Here is a 19,467-nt window from a genome sequence, read left to right as displayed (position 1 = left end):
AAATTAAAAATATAATCTCATTTTTTCAATCAATAATTTGAAATTATAATCAGTTGGAAGCTTTAAAGGCGAATCCGTGAAGAAAAACCGAGATGTGAGTATCAGCAGGATATGCAAATCCGTATAAGAGTTTCACTTTTCTGGTCTACTCTATATGTCGTTGATTCAAGATCATTTAGCCATTATTTCATATTAAATGCATAATGCCATATTTTTTAATCCACTGTATGAGATTAGTGAATCAATAGGTAGTTTGTGAGGGAGAACGAAGTCTTAACCAATTGGCTATGTGCGAAACTTGATGAACTTCGAGATGGCGTGATGATGCACGTTTAGAGTTGATGCTCGAACTAGTATCGTGAATAAGACGAATCTTAACTTCTTAGTTTGTATTTTTCGATTTAGATAGTTCAGCTCCTATAATTTTCATATAGACTATAGTTATTAGCGCTACTTATTTAGCATTAGCCCATGTAAAGTAGTTACTATTGTTGTTAGAGCAGCTCAGAAAACAGAGCCCTCACTTCTTACACAAGTGATCTCGGTGCAAAATCTGTAAAAAGATGGCTGATTTGTATAGAGTTCTGTGCCTGTTCTAACCACAATTTTAGAATCTGGTTATGGTGGCTCAGTTAATAGAGCACTCACCCCCTAATAAGGTGAACCGGGTTCAAGTCCTGGTGATAAGTGGTTGATTCAAATTCCACACCCGGCTCACACCGACCACAGTGCTGACGTAAAATATCCTCGGTGAAAGACAAATCATTGGTTAGAGTCCCCTTGTCGTCAGGCTAACCATAGGAGGTTTTTTTGATTTCTCCTTCCCTTTTTACGCAAATGTGGTTAGTTCCATCAAAAAAATTCTCCACGAAGGCAAACTTCTCCCACTACTTAATCCAGGAATTTTCTTGTTTTCTGGATTGGGTTCAAATTACAAGGATATGGAGGTGATTGTAACTCTGAAATTGGTAATCGTAAACTGAGAATTCGGTCGGCTGCTCAACGGAGGTTATAAAATAAAAATTTAAAATCTTGAAGTTTCTACGAGTATAGACAAATCAAGAGAAAGTCTAATTTTGTTCGAGATAATCGTGTTTTTTCTCATGAACCACAAACGCTTTTACTCGAAAAATTTTCCACGGAAACTATTTTAATCTTTTATTTTTGGTACATTTATGCTTAAATATGCGACTATTTATTAATTATATTCATATTTTAAATATCCTACTTGAAATTAAAACTGTTCTCTTATTTTTTCATTCCTTGTACAGGTAGAGGATGTGAATGACGATGCTTTTATAGATAGAAATGCCGTCCAAATCGCCAAACAGCTCCAGAGGTTGAAGGGATTAGATGACGAAGAAAAAAGTGACGATTCTACTTACGGCGATAGGTTAGCTAGAAGGAAAACAATTCAGAACTTAGAGAAACGTAAAAATAATCAAAGAAATCGAGTGGGTACTTTGGATGTTGCCTTCAGAAAACGTTTCATGAACATTAATGTTCAAGACTCTGAGCTTAAAGTAGCAGGTAACTACTCATTGTTTTTAGAAGGTTCATTTTACAAATTTTATTCTACTCTTAAAATTTTGTACAACCTTATCAGCAAGTTATGAAAATTTTGTATTAAATGGTTAATTGTTTTTGAAACTTGAACTACTAGGTCTCCTACCTTTATAATTTTGAACTACAAGGCTTACCAAATCCAAAAATTTTACTCTAAGAGTTCCACTGTTTTTAAAATTTTATAGTACCTAGTGCACTATTTTTTACATTTTTTTTAAAATTTCTTATTAATTTGATTAAGAAGAAAAAATTATGCATTTTATTACTTGATATATTACATTAGTGATAACCCCGGTAGCAGAAGCCTTGTAGAACAGCAGAGGACACTGTAGATTATCACAACATAATTTGATTGAGAAGAAAAAATAATGCATTATATTACTTGATGTATTACATTAGTGATAACCCCGGTAGCAGAAGCCCTATAGAACAGCAGAGGACACTGTAGATTATCACAACATCTGCACATTATTTTCCTTCTCAGTTTAAAACAAAAATAGAGAAGAAAAAAAAGCTTGAAGAAAAAGACGATGATTAAACGAAATTGATGATTAAACGAAAAGGAAAAGATTTTTCAACCTTCAATTATGAAAGAAATGGAATAATTATACTTTTATTTATAAAAATTAGTTACCGAAAAAAAACACTCACTTACCGTTAATTCTTTGCCTACTTTTTTTTTTTTTTTTNTTTTTTTTTTTTTTGGCAAAATGACTGTGATCATAATGTTGGGAATTTCATTTGACGAAAGTTTTGATGAAGCAGAAAAAATTTTAACTTTCGTTTCTGATTTCTTTATGGCACTTAGTAGAAGCATCTGTTTTTCCCCTTTTAGGCAAAGCTAAAGTTTGAGTATATAAAATTCAAATAAAATTTAAACAACACAAAAATTTTTGTGTATAACTTCATTATATTTAATATTTGCAAATTGTGTTAAAGCAAAGTTAGACAAAGCTTAACTTTTACAATAACAATCTCTGCCTAACTGAGTTGAAATCGCAGACAAATTCGAATTTTTGGAAATAGAGCTGTATACTGACTTCGTAAATTCTGCTACTGGGGTGTTAAGTTTTAAATCGTTACTAAAAATTTAATGTGTAAAAAAATTCAAAGTTTGCATCTTTTCTTACTTGTCTTTGTATTCTGTTAAAATTATCTTTCGATAAATGAAACATGTAAAAGTTGCTTAATTTCATGAAATAAACATCTTTTTTTTAGCTACTCCTGTACTAAATGGATTGAATCGTTTGGGAAGAAACCGAGAGACGCTAAGAGNATTTGATTAAGAAGAAATAATTATGCATTATATTACTTGATATATTACATTAGTGATAACCCCGGTAGCAGAAGCCCTGTAGAACAGCAGAGGACACTGTAGATTAAAACAACATAATTTGATTAAGAAGAAATAATTATGCATTATATTACTTGATATATTACATTAGTGATAACCCCGGTAGCAGAAGCCCTGTAGAACAGCAGAGGACACTGTAGATTAAAACATCATAATTTGATTAAGAAGAAATAATTATGCATTATATTACTTGATATATTACATTAGTGATAACCCCGGTAGCAGAAGCCCTGTAGAACAGCAGAAGACGCTGCAGATTATCACAACATATGCACATTATTTTCCTTCTCAATTTAAAACAAAAATAAAGAAAAAGAAGGTTGCAGAATAAGCCGAGAAGAAGTAAAAATTGATGATTAAACGAAAAGGAAAAGATTTTTCTACCTTCATTAATAAAAGAAATAGAATAGTTATACTTTTATTTATAAAAATTTGTTACCAAAAAAAACACTTAATTAACGCGATTGTTTTTCTGTTTTTTTTTTTTTTTTGACAAAGTGACTGTGATGATAAGGTAGGGAATTTCATTTGACGAAATTTTTGACGAAGCAGAAACAATTTTAACTTTTGTTTCTGATTTCTGTATTGCACTTGGTAGAAGCATCTGCTTTTTCCCCTTTTGGGCAAAGCCAAAGTTTGATTATATAAAATTCAAATGAAATTTAAACAACACAAAAAGTTTTGTGTGTGTATAACTTCATTATATTTAACATTTGCAAATTGTTCTAAAGCAAAGTTAGACTAACTTTAACTTTTACAATAACAATCTCTGCCTAACTGAGTTGAAATCGCAGACAAATTTGAATTTTTGGAAATAGAGCTGTATATTGACTTTGCAAATTCTGCTACTGGAGTGCTAAGTTTTAAATTTTTACTAAGAAATTTAATGTGTAAAAAAATTTAAAGTTTGGATCTCTTCTTACTTGTCTTTGTATTCTGTACATGTTTCATTTATCTTTCGACAAATGAAACATGTAAAAGTTGCTTAATTTTATGAAATAAGCATCTTTTTTTTAGCTACTCCTGTACTAAATGGATTGAATCGTTTGGGAAGAAACCGAGAGACGCTAAGAGCCCTGGAAGTGAGACGGAATCACATTCTTGGGAATGGAAAAATGGAGACTTTAGGTGCTAAAAATGAATATGTTCTCCGAAATGGCAGCAGATCCCGGACAATAGAATCAAGAAAGTTGAATGATTTGTTCCATAGTGGTAAGCATGTTAAATTATAATAAGGTGTAATAGAGGGTAATTGTCTGCAATTTAATTTATATTTTTGACGTAAACACTTAGATAAAAATAAATTACCCTCTTAATAAATGTATCGCTTAAAAATAATTATTACACAACAAATAAATGTAAACAACTTGAAAATAAATATTTCCAAAAGAATCAAATTTTTAAAAAAAATATGACTGATGCAAGGGGAAATAGTATTTCATTACTACTTTTTTCCACTGTAAAATTGATGTTCTCCGCTACAAAATGTGCTACTTTCCATCTTTTACATTAAAACTTAAGCCAATGACAGTTTTCACTATTACCTTACTAATTGAAACAGTATGAGAACATGCATAGTTCATTTATATCAAATTTATAGTGCATACGATTCATATCAAATTTATAGTGCATACGATTTATATCAAATTTATAGTGCATTTGATATAAATGAACACAATGCGGCATTATTTTACTCAAGAAAGATTGATCTATATAACATCGGTGTTTAAAAAAATCTTTGTTTCGAAACGAAAACTTGGGAAATTAAATTTCTAGTTCGTCACTTATAATGTTATGATTTCATCACATTTTCATTTAATAAGTCAGATCTTTTTCTTCTTTTTTCTCCAATGCCCACCTGGAGAATGACATTTCGTCATATAGGCATTTGAAGGGCAGATTTGTTGGCCACTCTTTCAAGGGCGCCATATTAGGTGGACCAACTTTGCCACTATAAGAACAGATAGTACAGAGGAGGAAGGAACATCCATGCCTTTCCCGGGATTCGAACCCAGAAACTTTCTCATGCAAGGCCAGTTCCCTGACCTCTAAGCAGGCCGGTCGGCATTAGTCAGATCTAAACTGCCATTTTAATATAAGGTTGCAAATTTAACTCCAAAGTATATGGTATTATGGAAAACGATATTGTATCGTGTCTATTAAGTAATGCCAAATACTTTGATGTAATGCATCACCTAAACATATAAGGCATTATACAAAATAATCTCCTATATGAAATATTTTATTGAATACATCATTGATGTTTAGAAAATCTTGGTTTCGTGATTTCAAATTTGGGAAGCTAAATTTTTAATTCCTTGCTTGTAATGTTGAAATTTAATCACTTTTTCGCAAACAGGGAAATTCTAATTCCCATTTTAATACAAAATTACTCCTTAAAATTCTAAATTGATGTCGGTAGGATTTTTATAAAAAAAATTTAATAATTTCAAAAAAATGATGTGCATATCAAACACAGTTGTGTGTTTTTTGACCGTCAATGTTCAATTTATGTAATTTATACTTATTAAATACACAAGTGGGCGACCTTTGTGCTAAAATACAAATTAAGGCAAGCAATCTTAAAGAGCGCAAAAATATTTATAAAATACAGACAGCTGTTTCGGATGCTCAAAGGGCAACCTTCATCAGTGCAACACTGTTGCACTGATGAATAGTTTATGATAGTTTAGATAATAGTTTATGCTTACTAATCAATAGTTCCACAACACAATAATGACTGTTTATTTTATTTTAACATATTAGAAAAAAAATATTACTTTTATAAATCAAAACATTTCAAATGTGATAATAATTTAAATGTCCTGGGCTATGTCAAAAAGCGCGAAAATAATTTCCACTGATAAAAGTGTGTAAAATAAATATCACTAAGATCTTATGCTAACCATCAAAACATTATTATAAATCAAAATCCAATATTGATCCTAAAATATGCCAGTAATGTAATTGGGCTACGATATATTATCCGATCTCGTTTGATTTGAATTTAAGCAATGTTCTTTTAGAACTTTAACAAAAAGAAATTTGTGATTTGTTCCAATGGGATTCTGCTAAAGTGATGACTTAATATTTGTTATAAAAGTATATTTCTTATTTTTTTTTTTATTTTTCAGGTCATCAAAATGGAAACGGAGCCATAAACTTAGCAATGAGTGACGAGTCAGACATAGAGGCTGGCCGAACTAATCTTCGTTTGGAACAATTTGGATCCAGAAACAGCTTGAATAAATACAGAGAAGAATCTGAAATACCAAGACGACGCCAGATTTGATTTGATTTTCAATTTCCTACCCCGGTGCTGAATTTTGTCTATTCATCAAATGGACAAATAATAATCTCAAAGTTTGGTGATTTTCTACGGAAAATTTTATGAAATTCACTGAAAGTTCATAAACTTTATGTTCTTCATAAAACATTAAAGTCAAACTGCGGTTATGTGGAAACAAACAGCCGGAACTTTACGCACTGCCATTTCAAATAAATTTAAGAAGTAATACTGCTTGACTCTACCACTGCCTGCTTAAAATCTCTTTTATTTTAGATTGTAGATTTGCAGAAAAAATTCACAGAGCCACTCTAAAATTACAGACTTACCTACTACTAGCATAGATGTGGAATGGATTCTGGAGAAAGATCTGGAAGAGCTTAAAAAATTATAATCAACATGATTCTTATTTTTATACATCGCTCATACCATGTTGTTTACTAATGTTTCACTGAATATTAAGATAATTATCTTAAAAATACTTTTACTCTATGAAAACATGCTAAAAGAAATGTACCAGTAAAAGAAATGTACGTGTATAAATCACGTTAGTTAGAAGTTTACCTTAAAATGGGAAAAAGTCTCTTCACTTTCAGAAAAACATGTCTGATTTGTCTTAAATGCAAATTGTCTTTGGTATGGAGCTGCAACATAAAAATTTATGTAACTGAATATTTTTTTAATTAAAAAATTTCTTAAATTATTAATTTATGAAAAAGGGAAATATGTTTTGAACTTACTTAGCTCTTTCATTATGTTATGTATAATTTAGTAAATTCTCTTCAAAATGGAAGAAATCCAAATTGTTCTGGAAGAAAACTTAGTCACCCAACAAATTTTAGTTTCCTCCAGTACCTCTTGTTGCTCTCTACCAAGTTTCAAGTCAACTGCCTAAACTTTACAGATCTAAATCTACAAGCTAAATAAGCTTAAGGCGTACTTCAGTTTCATCACAAATATGAAAGTGAAATTAATAAATTTACGATTTTATTTTTAAAGATTTCTAAAATAATGCATGTTTACCGTATAAAAGTACTAAATCAATTCAAAGATTTTAATCATTATAAAGATTTTAATCATTATATTATATTTTAATCATAATCATTATCAATACACAAATTTTAATCATATTAAAAAAAAACATTTTTTTATCATGCAGTGTATTAGTTGGAACAAATAAATATTTTTATTCTGGAATTTAAGCAAATAATTTTGTTATTTGACCGTTTAAATCAAAATAAGCATGTTTTCCTGAGATTGAAATATTCTTAACATACTTTGCCATGGAAATTATTTTTTTAACTCACCATAACTTGAATGATCCGCATATTTTCAACATAATTTTGATGCGGAGAATTTATTTCAACAAACCTAAGATAATTAGTCTATTATAGTTACGCAAATTAAACAAACCTATTATTTATGCATTAATCTCATAAGATGGGACCGCACTTTGTTGAGAGGACAAACAATATTTCTAAACATTAGCTAACAAATATTGCTTTAAAGTTAGAGTATTTACTCACTAAAATAATAGTTAACAGTTCAATTTAATGAAGACAGTAACTTCAAATTTAGTATGTATCATTGCTTTTTAAGGAATCCTTTAGAAGTTTAATAGAAGTCAGTTGAAAACATTTCAAACAAACTAGTTTGAAATATTAGTTATTTTCAGCTGTTTGTCTTAAAAATTTTGTAACTAAAAACATTTAATTATTTTTACCACTAATTTTTATGGATATATTTTTATTATTGGCTTAACGAAAAAGACTTAAAATATTTCTTTTTATTGAATTTCAAAAATCATTGAAGAATTTTATTTTGGTTATAATTTTGTTCTTGGTTTCAGATGCATTATATTATACAATATTGTGTTATATATTTGCATACAGTAGGAAGCAGCAAAACTTGACAGTTATTTAAATTATAAAAAACAATTAGTTCAAACATTTCTTTAGAATATAGCTGAAAGAGTATAAAATATAATTAAAAAATAGATTAAAAAAATGTGTTTTTATACTGAAAACAGATTCATTCGGATTTGAAATCTATTATGCATAGTAAATACTATATAAATAACCTCACAGTCTGTTTTAGTTTAATATTTTTAAGATACTTTTTTTTCTTTTCATTTTACAAAACTAATAAACTCATAAATGCTAGAAGAATAAGAAGATAATTCTCTCTCAAAACTAAGTAGTAAACTGATTACTAAAATAGCTAATATATAATGTCACATAACTAAAATAAGAATATTACTATTTTTACAAGTTATAATTAGAAACATCAATTAATTCATCTGTGCCAAACTTTTTTAATAGACTATATATTATTTATAAGAAATTATTTATCGTTTATGATGATGTAAATAGTTGTTGAAACAGGTATGACAAATGTTCTGAATGACTACTTTCTTCCTTTCACTATTATTTGATTTTAAAATGCAATTTTTGTAATTGAAGCATAGAGAATATTCATGCATAACCATAATTTTAAGTCTCTTGTACTTGCTGATGGGGATTCTTATTTGAAATTGTTTCAATTTTTAAATGATTTTATATGCTGGTAATACAGTTATGGCAAGCTGATTTATTCATGCTAAGCACTATGACCTTTCTAAGACTTCAGACTGGCAAAAAGGCAAAGAGAGTTTATACATTATTCCTGTATGCCACCTTGTATGGCCCTGTGATTTACTTCTAGGAAAACTCTTGTCCTTATTACATCGAAACTCGCTGTACAACTCAAAGTAGTACGATTTGAACTTACCTTTAGTATTGTTAAAACACTAAAGATATCCAACGAAACTTGATATAAAGAATTTCAATCATTATATGAAACCATTTTGAGTCGTAATAAATGATTGCAATTTACTCATTAAAAGAGAAACTATAATAAATGTCAATATTTGATATTTTGGGAAATTATTATTCTAATTTTTTATGTTACATTTCAAGCTATTTTGATGATTATTTTTTAAAAATGAACCAAATACTTATGTATTTTATTGCTATTATAATGTATTGAGTATTGCTGTTATGCAAATATTTTTTTGTAATTTTATTTTATACAAACCGTATCATTCAATTACTATAATATGATATACGTTTTATAAACGTAATAATAAATAATATGTGATCATAATGACTGGCAAAATGTCTGAAAGTGTATGCCAGCAAAATATTTGAGTTAGAATCTGAATGCATAAAATAAAATCTTCATAATTTCAGCTTTTCTTTTGCTTAGCATACAGCAAATCATTAAAATAAATTTGTATTCAATCTAAACTATGTAATATGGTTTTTTGTATAGATATGTGATCTCTGTTTAATTTAATAAATGAATTATTATTAAACTTGCGTTTTTGATTCCCTTAGTGAAAAAATAGAACTCTGAAGGTTAGACCATATGTTTATTTACAGGCAAAAATTTTGCACATTGTGAATTGGATTGAGTTTAATGTCACAAGAACCAAATTCAGTTATATTACGCCAAACATAAAGAATATTATTACTCGAAGTAAAGGAATTAGAAGTATTATAACGAAATGGAACGGATTTATAAACTGAATCTGAAGCAAAATTAAAACTTTAAGGAGAAAACAAACAAAACAAAAAAAAGGTCCTTTAGTATCTTTAGGAGTGTATCTTGAACCTTAATTTGAAGGTTTAAAAATTAAATCCTCAAAAATTTTGTTCACGCAAAATGCTTCCCAACTTTTGTACTTAAATGTAACTCTGATCCTTTCATGAAATCCTAGCTAATAAAGGTACTACTAAACTGAAAAACAATCACACAAACGGACATACTTTAGTTTCAACAAACTAGACAAGAACCTTCCTCTGTGTCTAAACACCATTTATTTAGGGAGAAGTGATCAACTCTCTCCATATCGCTTTGAAAAATTTAAGACATACTGCTAATTTTTCACTATTTTAGGATCTATGTTAAGTATTTTCCAAGGCATTTAATTTACTTTACTCCTCGGAGTGANGAAAGTTGCTGGCCTTTATAGCCCTAATATGCGTACCACGTGATCAGATGCGTGCGCAAATTTAATCATTTGCATATCCATCTCACTTCTATCGCTCCTGAAATTTGCATGACGCTACGTGCATTATTTCTTGGTGTTGCAATTTCACTTTTGAGGAGTGTATTTATTATGAATTTTAGTGTTTCAACGGGTAAAAAAAGCACAAGAAAATTATTTTTTTATGGAAAATATGATTTTCAAACAAATTTAATAATGAAGTTATATAGCTTAACATTTAAAACAAAAGTGAAGGACTTTTTTTGTTGGTAATAAGTTTTTAATAATAAAATAATTCAGCTTATCTTTGTATGTAAATTTGTTTAGATTTTAACAAATATACAGGGTTATCCATAACGCACGTCTTTGATAGGTATGTTTTGCATCGTCATAAATGAATTTAAAAAGAGATTATACGTCAGGCACAGCTATTTTAAATTCAAATAAGAAAGAAAAAAAAAAGAGATAAACTCTATTGAAAACTAACAAATCGCTACTGAAGAAAGGGGAGCTGAAAAGATCAAAGCCTATTTCATTGGCCTGTAGTAGCAAAATTTGAAAGATAATTAATAAGGTTACCCTGCCTTATTTTCTAAGCTGGATCCGGTAAAAGATTTTCCTTCCTCGGTACCTGATACTGAGTACCCGGACCCAGTCAATTTTATTGGGTATTCAGCTTCGGGTAACATACTATGTTTGACTCAACCACATTCACATTTACAATAACTTTAAAACTATTAATAAAAATAATTAAAATTCATATATTCAATTTCTTAATAATCACTAGTGTAATAAAGACTAGTTGTACCCAGTTCTTGCACATATAATCTTCATATATAATCAAAAAGGCAAAATTGTTTTTGAAAATCTGACTTTCCTGGCTCTTTCACAAAGTCAATCAATTGCAAGTGTTTAAAGTGCTACGCATAAGTAGTACGCATTTTAGTTAAAGATACAAATAAAAATGCAAATAAATTCAAATTTTTATTGAGAATAAAACAATAGTATCTCTAAAATAGCAAATTTAAAATCTTGCAAAACAGTAAAACACTTAAATTCTGAACAGTGATAAATAAAATTACTTCGCCTTAAAACATTCATAAATTTACTGCTCATACAATCGGTGCCTTAATTTTTGCAAGTAATTGGATCTTTCAGTAAAAACTTCTTGCTCGCTTTGAATTTTAGGTTCAAACTTCTGTTCTGGATTCTTTTTAGAATTGTTTTTTTGTCTCGAAGAAGGAAGAATATTTCTAACATCCAGAGATCTCAGTCTCTCCAGTGCCTGCTCTAAAAAGAATCTTCTGTCATGTTTTTCCACTTCACTGTTCCCTTTGTTATCAGGTTCTATTCCCATCGTAAATCTCCTTATCAAATCTAATGGCCCTGGTAGAGCTATTTTGGCTTCACTGACTGGGCGATTCAGTTCAAATGGTAAGTCAGATTCCTGATTATCTGCGTCAAGATTAATGGCAATACTGTCACTGGCATCGTTTTGATCTGAAAGCTCTGGTATATGTGGTAAAAACCTAGGTAAAGGTGACTCTTCTGGATTATCAACGTCACTCCTTTCGTCAGGGTCAAATATGTTTTTGAAGGTTAAGTCAGTATTTTTTGGTGGTATTTGGATAAAGTTCTTTGGAATTGCAGGTCCTGAAACTTCACCCCTTGGTTCACTACTTGCATTTAAGTTAAAATCTAAATCTGATTTAAAAGACTCTTTTAAAGGATCCTTTGAACTAATTGATACATCTGGACTATTTACATCAAGTTTAATGTTAACATTGTCATCGGAGTCTGTCAGTTCTGTAAGCTTCGGTATATGTGGTAAAAAACTTTGATTAGATAGCTGTTCTTCTGAACTGACGTCACTTTCTCCAGTCAAGCTGAAAAAATTTCTGAAAGTTTCACCAGAATCTTGAAATGGCCTTCGAAAAAAATACTTTGGAATTTCAGGATCCGATTTCACTCCATATAGAGTAAGGCTTTCTTCCGAATCCACCTCTGAATCTGGATGTAATGACTCCGAAGATTCATTTGTATCAAAAGACTCATCTAAGAGCCGTGAGTGGTTATCGCTTTCTTTTTCATTTTCGTGGACATGCTCAGAAATATCTTCTATATCAGTTACCTTTGAATTTGGTTCATTTTCTTCAAAGCTCGAAGATTCCTGTTGAGTGTTCGAATTCTTATTAATATTTGTGTGAATGTCTTTATACAATTCAAACAGTTTGCTGTAAGGAGAGTTGTTTTGTGTCCCCGGGGAAAGAAAATTCACTTGGTGAACGTTTTGCTTTTCATTAGACTCTTCCTGCAGTTGTCCCTCATGCGTCATGGGACTAATTGTTGTGATATCAGCATCTGTAGTTGGAATAGCATTCTTTTTAACTTTCCTTACTCGTAAAATATTTCCACTCCCTTTGCTCTTATTTTTTCTTAAATTTTCGTTGTTCGAATCTTTAAAATGATTCAAAATTTCTAGTTCTTGCTTCGGCTCTGACGATGAGTCCCGAATTTCATCTCCAGACAAATCTTGAGAGGTATGATTTCCACCTACATTCACCTGACCAATTTCTTCCCTATACCTTAAATTTCCACTTCGACCAATCGCTGAGTCTCCTTGAGATTGGGTTTTGTTTGATCCAGAAAAGAATTCCATGTAAATAATTCCTCCTATTGTGGATATTATTCCCATGGCTGCGAAACCAGCAAGTATTACAATTGCTGCATAGCAACAACAGGAAGAACACTTTCTCGAGCGACTACTCTGTGAGGAAATAGATTTAACTTTTGGCCGATGAATGATCGGGGATTTAGCTTCTTCGTTATCCGATGCTTGTCGGGAGGATGACTCACTTGCAGATATAGATTCGTTTGGACTTTTTGGACACATTTGAGCTGTAAAATGAAAACATCATATATTAAAAGTATCACCTATTTTTTAAACCTGAAAATATGTTTATTAAAATCGATCAAAATTAAAGATGGGGAAATAAAAAGTTTTTGATACGTTAAAATACAGTGAAAATCGAAATAAATTAGAAGAGCAACTTTGATATTCAAATGGGACAGTTTAATTGGTAACTATGGTTACTTTTCACATCTCAATTTAACTTCAATTATAGTCAGATTTACTATCTAAAATGTTTATTTAACTGCACAAAATATTTCCTCTATACTATATCGCTCATAGGCTACAATAGTGGCACAACTCAAAAAACATGCGTTTTGGACTAAGAACAGGTGTAAATATGAAAATAAACATTCTTTCAGCAGCAATACTAGCACAACTCATAAGTTATGATAAACAACAATTCAACTTGAACTCAAGTTGAAACTACAAATTCAACTTGAAGGTAATCTTCGTTAAGAAATTTTGCGTTACATGGAGAGGAAGACCACGAGAACCTCCCACGGTAAGTCTGACAAGGGAACTCTAACCCATGATTCGTCTACCACTGAGGATATTTCACGTCAGCACTGTGGTCTGTGCTATCCGAACGCGGGATTCCTATTGGCCAGCCATCGCTGGGATTCGAACCCGGTTCACCTCATTGGAATGCAAAAGCTCTATATCCCCTGAGCCATCGCTGCTCAATCACCAATGATTTAAATAAATAAGATCTTCAAAGCTTGATTCAAAAATATGTAAATAAGGAAAAACAGTCGACATTTTTTAAGCTCTCAAAGCTCGTGCCCATTTACAAATCGGGCTTAAATGCATCTCCACGAGCATTGAAATGCATTTTACTCTGATTTGCCATCTTTCGGTCACAGTGGTTTTTCTTGTTCTGTTTTTCATCTTTTTTTTTCGCTCGCGCCTGCTGTTATGAGGTTTTTCTAGTTTTGTTTCTAACCTTTATTTTTCCATTTTCATTGCCAACTTTACTTTTTCTATTTCAAATCACTTTTGTTTCTTCTCCTTCATGTCTGGCAAGTCATGAAAATGGGTGCCTGTTTTTGAGCGCTGGAAACATGTAGACTGTAATTTATTATTTATATATTTTTGAAGCGAATGAAGTTTTTAATCAAGTAATATCTTACCGCTTCTGTTTCTAAGGATTATTTATTTAACATCGTCAAAGGTTTCAAACATTAAATTTTATGTATCATATATATTTAAATTAAAATCTAGCGTATTTCCCATGAACTACTCTCATTGTTTAAAAACAAAAATAAAAATAAGCTTAAGTCATTATTGTGAAGTTTTGAAATCTAAAGCTTTTTATTATACATTAACTACAGCGCATTTTTCTTTTCTTTTTTTTTTTTGCAACTACAATTTCCTTTTTCTTAACTTCTATTTTATTCAATTTTCATTTAAACTACTTAAAAATTTTTGTCTTGATACATTAAGAACCTCCAATTACCACCACCATTATACATATTTTTAAAATCGTAAAAAAGGAGTGAAGCAATTATTTACACCGGGGATTTTAAATAAATTTAATGCAAATTAATGAAAATAATGAAAATTATAAAACTTATATGAAGCAATGAATTAATGAATGATCAAATTAAAAATCATTAATAATTAATTCGTTCAAGAAGGAAGTTGAAAAGAGATTCTTAACGAAAAGCGAATGCATTTTAGTTTAATCTCAATAGACAGACGAACTCGTTTTTAGTATTTCGAATGATTCCTTTGCTTTAAACAACTTCGATGTCAGAATTTGATGACGTCTGAAAATTAAATATCAATGTGTTATCTCAATGTGGTCTGAGCACGATGGCGAGTTACAATCGAATTCTTATGTGTCAGGTCACAAAGAGTATAGATGAATAACTATTAAACTATAAAGCATTCCACTAATGAATAGAAATTTCATTTTAAAAAAACTACTCTGTTGCTGAGCAATTAAAATGAGTTTGTTCAATTCCTTGACTTCCCCAGTCGATGGTTTCAAAGAACTTGCATGAAAAGATATTTATCTGTAGATTATTCCTTTAAAAATGAATCTAATTATAGAAGGGTGGAGATGACTAATAACCTTTCGACATGAATTTAGTATATTAAAATCATAAAAATAAAGTTCAAATCAATTTTGAAATTATTACCCTTTTTGTTGTTATACAACCAAGATGAAGAGAGCTGACATTCGGTGATTACTACTGTTGATGCAGATGAAGCTCCTGAAGAATTTGATGACAGTGTACTTTCAAGATATCCCTTTTGAGAGCTTAGATCTTTTGCTGTCTTCGGTGGTCTGTAAATACTGCTGGTACTATTGGAGCGACATACTGGTTTTAGCTTAGTGACCACTTTTGCGTTGTCTTTATCACCTTCGACAACAGTATGGCGCCTTTGCAATTGCAATGTTAATGGAGATTCCTGTAAATAATTAGAGTTTCAGATCAAGATATTACAAAACTTGATATAAGTGCTTATTTTGTAATGTAATCCTCCAAGAAAGGAATTTTTACTCGCTTTCAGGTTTGTAAAAGTGGATTCTTGTAATTAAAATTGAAATTTTACATTTCCGAATAGCTAGAGAACTCAATTCTTCACTAGTGCTACCTGTCTGATGACGGTGCGAGGGAAATTGTTGAATTCCAAGCATAACAGAAGGGAAATCGCACAAGTATTTTATTCAAAAAATATATTAAATATTTTTTAAAGCAAAAATTCTACTAGAATATGCTACTTTAGGGTGCAATGTTTAGTTAATTGGCCTAAAATAATAAAAGAGCCTCATAATTAAATTGCACGTTAATTAAATGTAGTTGTAACAGTAGGGACAAATAAAATCCCACATTTTTTACATGCACAGTGTTTTATGCTAAATTCTGTGATTTGGTCCATTCTAAACATTATCTGTAATTTTTTTTTTTTTAAATTATCACATTTCAAGGTAAAATAAATTATTATAAGACTTTAAAAATTCCAACCCCCTTTTTTTAAGTCCAAATAATGCATCGTAACAGAGAGGACATGGAATGTAACAAGTCTTACAAATTTGACGAAAAGTTAAAGGGAAATATCACTGTTAAAAGTGACTCTTTGGTTATTTAAAGTTGGAGTTGGCAGCACTGCTATAATTGAAACCTGTGCTACATCTTTGTAGTTAGATTTGAAAATTTTTATTTTACCAGACCCTTTTTTAAAAAAATAAGTGCATTGTTTGTGCACAATTCCAAAAGATAACTTCTGAATTCATAAATTACAACAAATTTCCTTTAAAATGATACCAAATACAACGATATTGCTTAAACTTTAAAAATTCACTACTGGTTTCAGTTGGCATGGAATTCAACAATAGTTTCCTAACAAGCAGAATTTATAGCTTATTTTCATTATTAATATAAATTCATATCATCAATAAAAAAATCGATGTCTTTCAGACTAGCTAGTTAACCAGTAATCAAATCCTTCTCCATTTGCAGAATAGACGACTTTCCTGAATCAGAGAATTGTCAGTCCAAAGGAGAGATATTTCTGAACATCGAAACGCATCACTTTTAAACTAAGCGTCCTAGATGCTTCATTTCTTTTTCAGTCATATAATTCATATTTTTTCCTTCATAATATAGCCTTTTATTATTGTCTCTGAATGATTTTTTTAACTTTTGGAGAAATAATTTGAAAAGCCCACTTTTTCTCAATTTTTCCCCAAAACTTTTCATATTACGACGCATAAGAAACTACATATGAAATTTGTAAAACTAGAACTGCAAAAAAGTAAATAAAAAAATNAAGTATAGAAAAGTGGAGATGACTAATAACCTTTCGACATGAATTTAGTATATTAAAATCATAAAAATAAAGTTCAAATCAATTTTGAAATTATTACCCTTTTTGTTGTTATACAACCAAGATGAAGAGAGCTGACATTCGGTGATTACTACTGTTGATGCAGATGAAGCTCCTGAAGAATTTGATGACAGTGTACTTTCAAGATATCCCTTCTGAGAGCTCAGATCTTTTGCTGTCTTCGGTGGTCTGTAAATACTGCTGGTACTATTAGAGCGACATACTGGTTTTAGCTTAGTGACCACTTTTGTATTATCTTTATCACCTTCGACAACAGTATGGCGCCTTTGCAATTGCAATGTTAATGGAGATTCCTGCAAATAATTAGAGTTTAAGACCAAGATATTACAAAACTTGATATAAGTGCTTATTTTGTGAAGTAATCCTCCAAGAAAGGAATTTTTACTCGCTTTCAGGTCTGCAAAAGTGGGTTCTTGTAATTAAAATTGAAACTTTATATTTCGGAATAGCTAGATAGAACTCAATTCTCAACTGGTGCTACCTGCCTGATGACGTTGCGAGTTAGAATAGTTTCCTGGCTGCTACAAGCAGAATTTATAGCTCAATTTCATTATTAATATAAATTCATGTTGTCAATCAAAACATCACTCTCTTTCTGACTAGCTAGAGAACCAGCAATCAAATCCTTCTCCATTTGCAGAATAGACGACTTTCCTGAATCCGAGAATTGTCATCTCAAGGGAGAGAAATTTCTGAACATCGAAACGCATCATTTTTAAAAAAGTGAACTTTCATTTCTTTTTCAATCATAAAATTCATATTTTTTCCTTCATAACATAGCCTTTCATTTTTGTCTTTGAATGATTTTTTAACCTTTGGCGAAATAATTTAAAAAGAACTTTTCCTCAATTTCTTCCCAAAACTTTTCATATTACGACACACAAGAATCGAATCATGAACTTTGTAAAACTAAAATCGCAAAAAAGTAAATAAAAAAATTATAACTGAACAGTTTTTTGTAATTTTTTAAAGGTATAATTTTAATTTCGAAATTTCTTTTCATATTCGTATGCAAAGTATTCTGTAATCGCCATCCCCAATGATATATATTTTTAAAATTAATCTGAAATAATATTTATTGTCCCTATTATAATTAATATTTTGTAATAGTTAATTTTTATGCTATATATTTAAAATTTCAACTGTGATATCTAGATATATATCAATATTTATATTATCAGTAAGATATACTTATCTCAGAAAAAAAAGCTATGATAAATCAATATTTAGATCAATCACTGCAAAAATAGATTAGAAACATTCAAAACCAGCTTATTTATTCCCCAAAATTTAAAAACATTCCTTATAATAATTCAGAAAGTTGTCCTTATAATAATTCAATATTTTAAATCCACTTCCGTCTTACCGTAATACATTCAAAATTTAAAAGAAAAGTTTTCTACGTCGATTCTAGTAAATCAAAAAAAAATGTTCAAGCGAAGTATTAATTTTCAAGGAACCTAATGAGGAAGTTTTTTAGACTAAACTCTACTGGCAAATCTTTACGTGGATTGATTCTAAAAATGTACTATATTGAGGAGTACCTTGCAGAATTGCGAACATCTGTCAGTTTCGACATTCGTCATACAAATATTGCTCAGCATTTTTCAGATATATTGCGTCTTAAAGTGTACGGCAGTCAAAGGGTTAAATTATTAGAATAACAATTTAGATTAAAACATAATTTAGAATATATTTAAAAAGTAGTGACCTTTCATATTTAAAACATATGAAATGTTTTGAAACAAATTCATTTTGGTTGAAGTTATATTAGTTTTTAAATTAAAAACATTATTAAAGAAGTGAAAAACTACATTTAATCCTTAACTAAGATGTGGTGAACCAAAAAAAAAAAAAAAACANAAAAAAAAAAAAAAACACTTTAAAACTCCAATTTTCGTAAAATTTTTGAAGTAGCGATAATTTTTAGAGTTATATTGCTAACTCAAATTTCTAAAAAAAAGTGATATCATTTAAGGCTTCAAAAACACTATATCATATTAAAAAATTGTAGGGTTTTTTTCTCTTTACTTCAGTTTTTAAATTATTGCAGATTTACATATAACTACGAAAGCGATAGCAAACAATTTTTTGAGATAAACACAAATGACAGAAAAATAATTGTACCTCTACTGGCAAATCTTTCCTGTGGTAAAACTTTTTCATTGTGAATTAGGAAAGGGCGAAGCACATTTAAAAGCAAAAATAATTTTTTTTAGAGTAATAATAAAATTAATGTTTGTTGAGTATTGAGTATTGAGTATAGTTAAGTGCTGCGAGCTCTCTGCTTATCGCTTATAGNGTAACCACCTAATGTTTCTTGATACTCCAATATAAAAGTTGAAATCTAACGTGAAGACGCTGTCATCTACTCCTCTGAAAATAAATGGAAACGTCCAGAAATACCTACTTTTGCAGTCAATAGTCAGGATTGCAGGCCGAAGTGGTCTCGGATCACT

At 30.1% G+C, this 19,467-nt stretch overlaps 2 protein-coding genes across 7 annotated transcripts in view; one reads left to right on the top strand and one right to left on the bottom strand.

Annotated features, from left to right (window-relative positions):
* LOC107451385 (chitin synthase chs-2) overlaps window positions 1-6,822 on the top strand; it is a 70,896-nt gene extending 64,074 nt beyond the window's left edge. For 3 of the 4 annotated variants that reach the window (XM_043057390.2, XM_043057383.2, XM_071179908.1), the window contains exons 18-20: window positions 1,272-1,530; window positions 3,938-4,132; window positions 6,055-6,822. In XM_043057390.2, the coding sequence (XP_042913324.1) occupies window positions 1,272-1,530; window positions 3,938-4,132; window positions 6,055-6,212 (612 nt within the window). In that variant the 3' untranslated portion in view covers window positions 6,213-6,822. The remainder of the gene's footprint in view (window positions 1-1,271; window positions 1,531-3,937; window positions 4,133-6,054) is intronic. The other variant, XM_071179909.1, reaches the window with a different exon arrangement.
* Window positions 6,823-11,201: 4,379 nt separating this feature from the next.
* On the bottom strand, window positions 11,202-19,467 carry LOC107451446 (serine-rich adhesin for platelets). Of its 3 annotated transcripts, XM_043057373.2 has the most exons (4): window positions 19,333-19,413; window positions 19,136-19,254; window positions 15,295-15,568; window positions 11,202-13,134 (listed from the first exon to the last, which is right to left on the bottom strand). In XM_043057373.2, exons 2-4 carry the CDS (start codon window positions 19,172-19,174, stop codon window positions 11,342-11,344), a joined length of 2,106 nt encoding a protein of 701 aa, XP_042913307.1. In that variant the 5' UTR covers window positions 19,175-19,254; window positions 19,333-19,413; the 3' UTR covers window positions 11,202-11,341. The 3 variants fall into 3 exon arrangements, 2 of the variants coding, with proteins under 2 accessions (XP_042913307.1, XP_071036008.1); XM_071179907.1 differs by lacking the exons at window positions 19,136-19,254; window positions 19,333-19,413 and adding an exon at window positions 19,419-19,467; XR_011636597.1 differs by lacking the exons at window positions 11,202-13,134; window positions 15,295-15,568; window positions 19,333-19,413 and adding an exon at window positions 17,025-17,301 and having other exon boundaries at window positions 19,136-19,260.

This window comes from Parasteatoda tepidariorum, chromosome 4 (assembly GCF_043381705.1).
Source record: "Parasteatoda tepidariorum isolate YZ-2023 chromosome 4, CAS_Ptep_4.0, whole genome shotgun sequence".
Classification (NCBI taxonomy): domain Eukaryota; kingdom Metazoa; phylum Arthropoda; class Arachnida; order Araneae; family Theridiidae; genus Parasteatoda; species Parasteatoda tepidariorum.
This window is presented reverse-complemented; position numbering and strand designations above follow the sequence as displayed.

Bases quoted from the DNA above. Each gene is read 5' to 3' on its own strand.
- LOC107451446 (XM_043057373.2), bottom strand. From the start codon at position 19,174: ATGAAAAAGTTTTACCACAGGAAAGATTTGCCAGTAGAG. The intron at 15,569-19,135 runs GTACAATTATTT...AATTATTTACAG, and splicing joins GGAAAGATTTGCCAGTAGAG to GAATCTCCATTAACATTGCA. The intron at 13,135-15,294 runs GTAATAATTTCA...TTCATTTTACAG, and splicing joins GTTGTATAACAACAAAAAGG to CTCAAATGTGTCCAAAAAGT.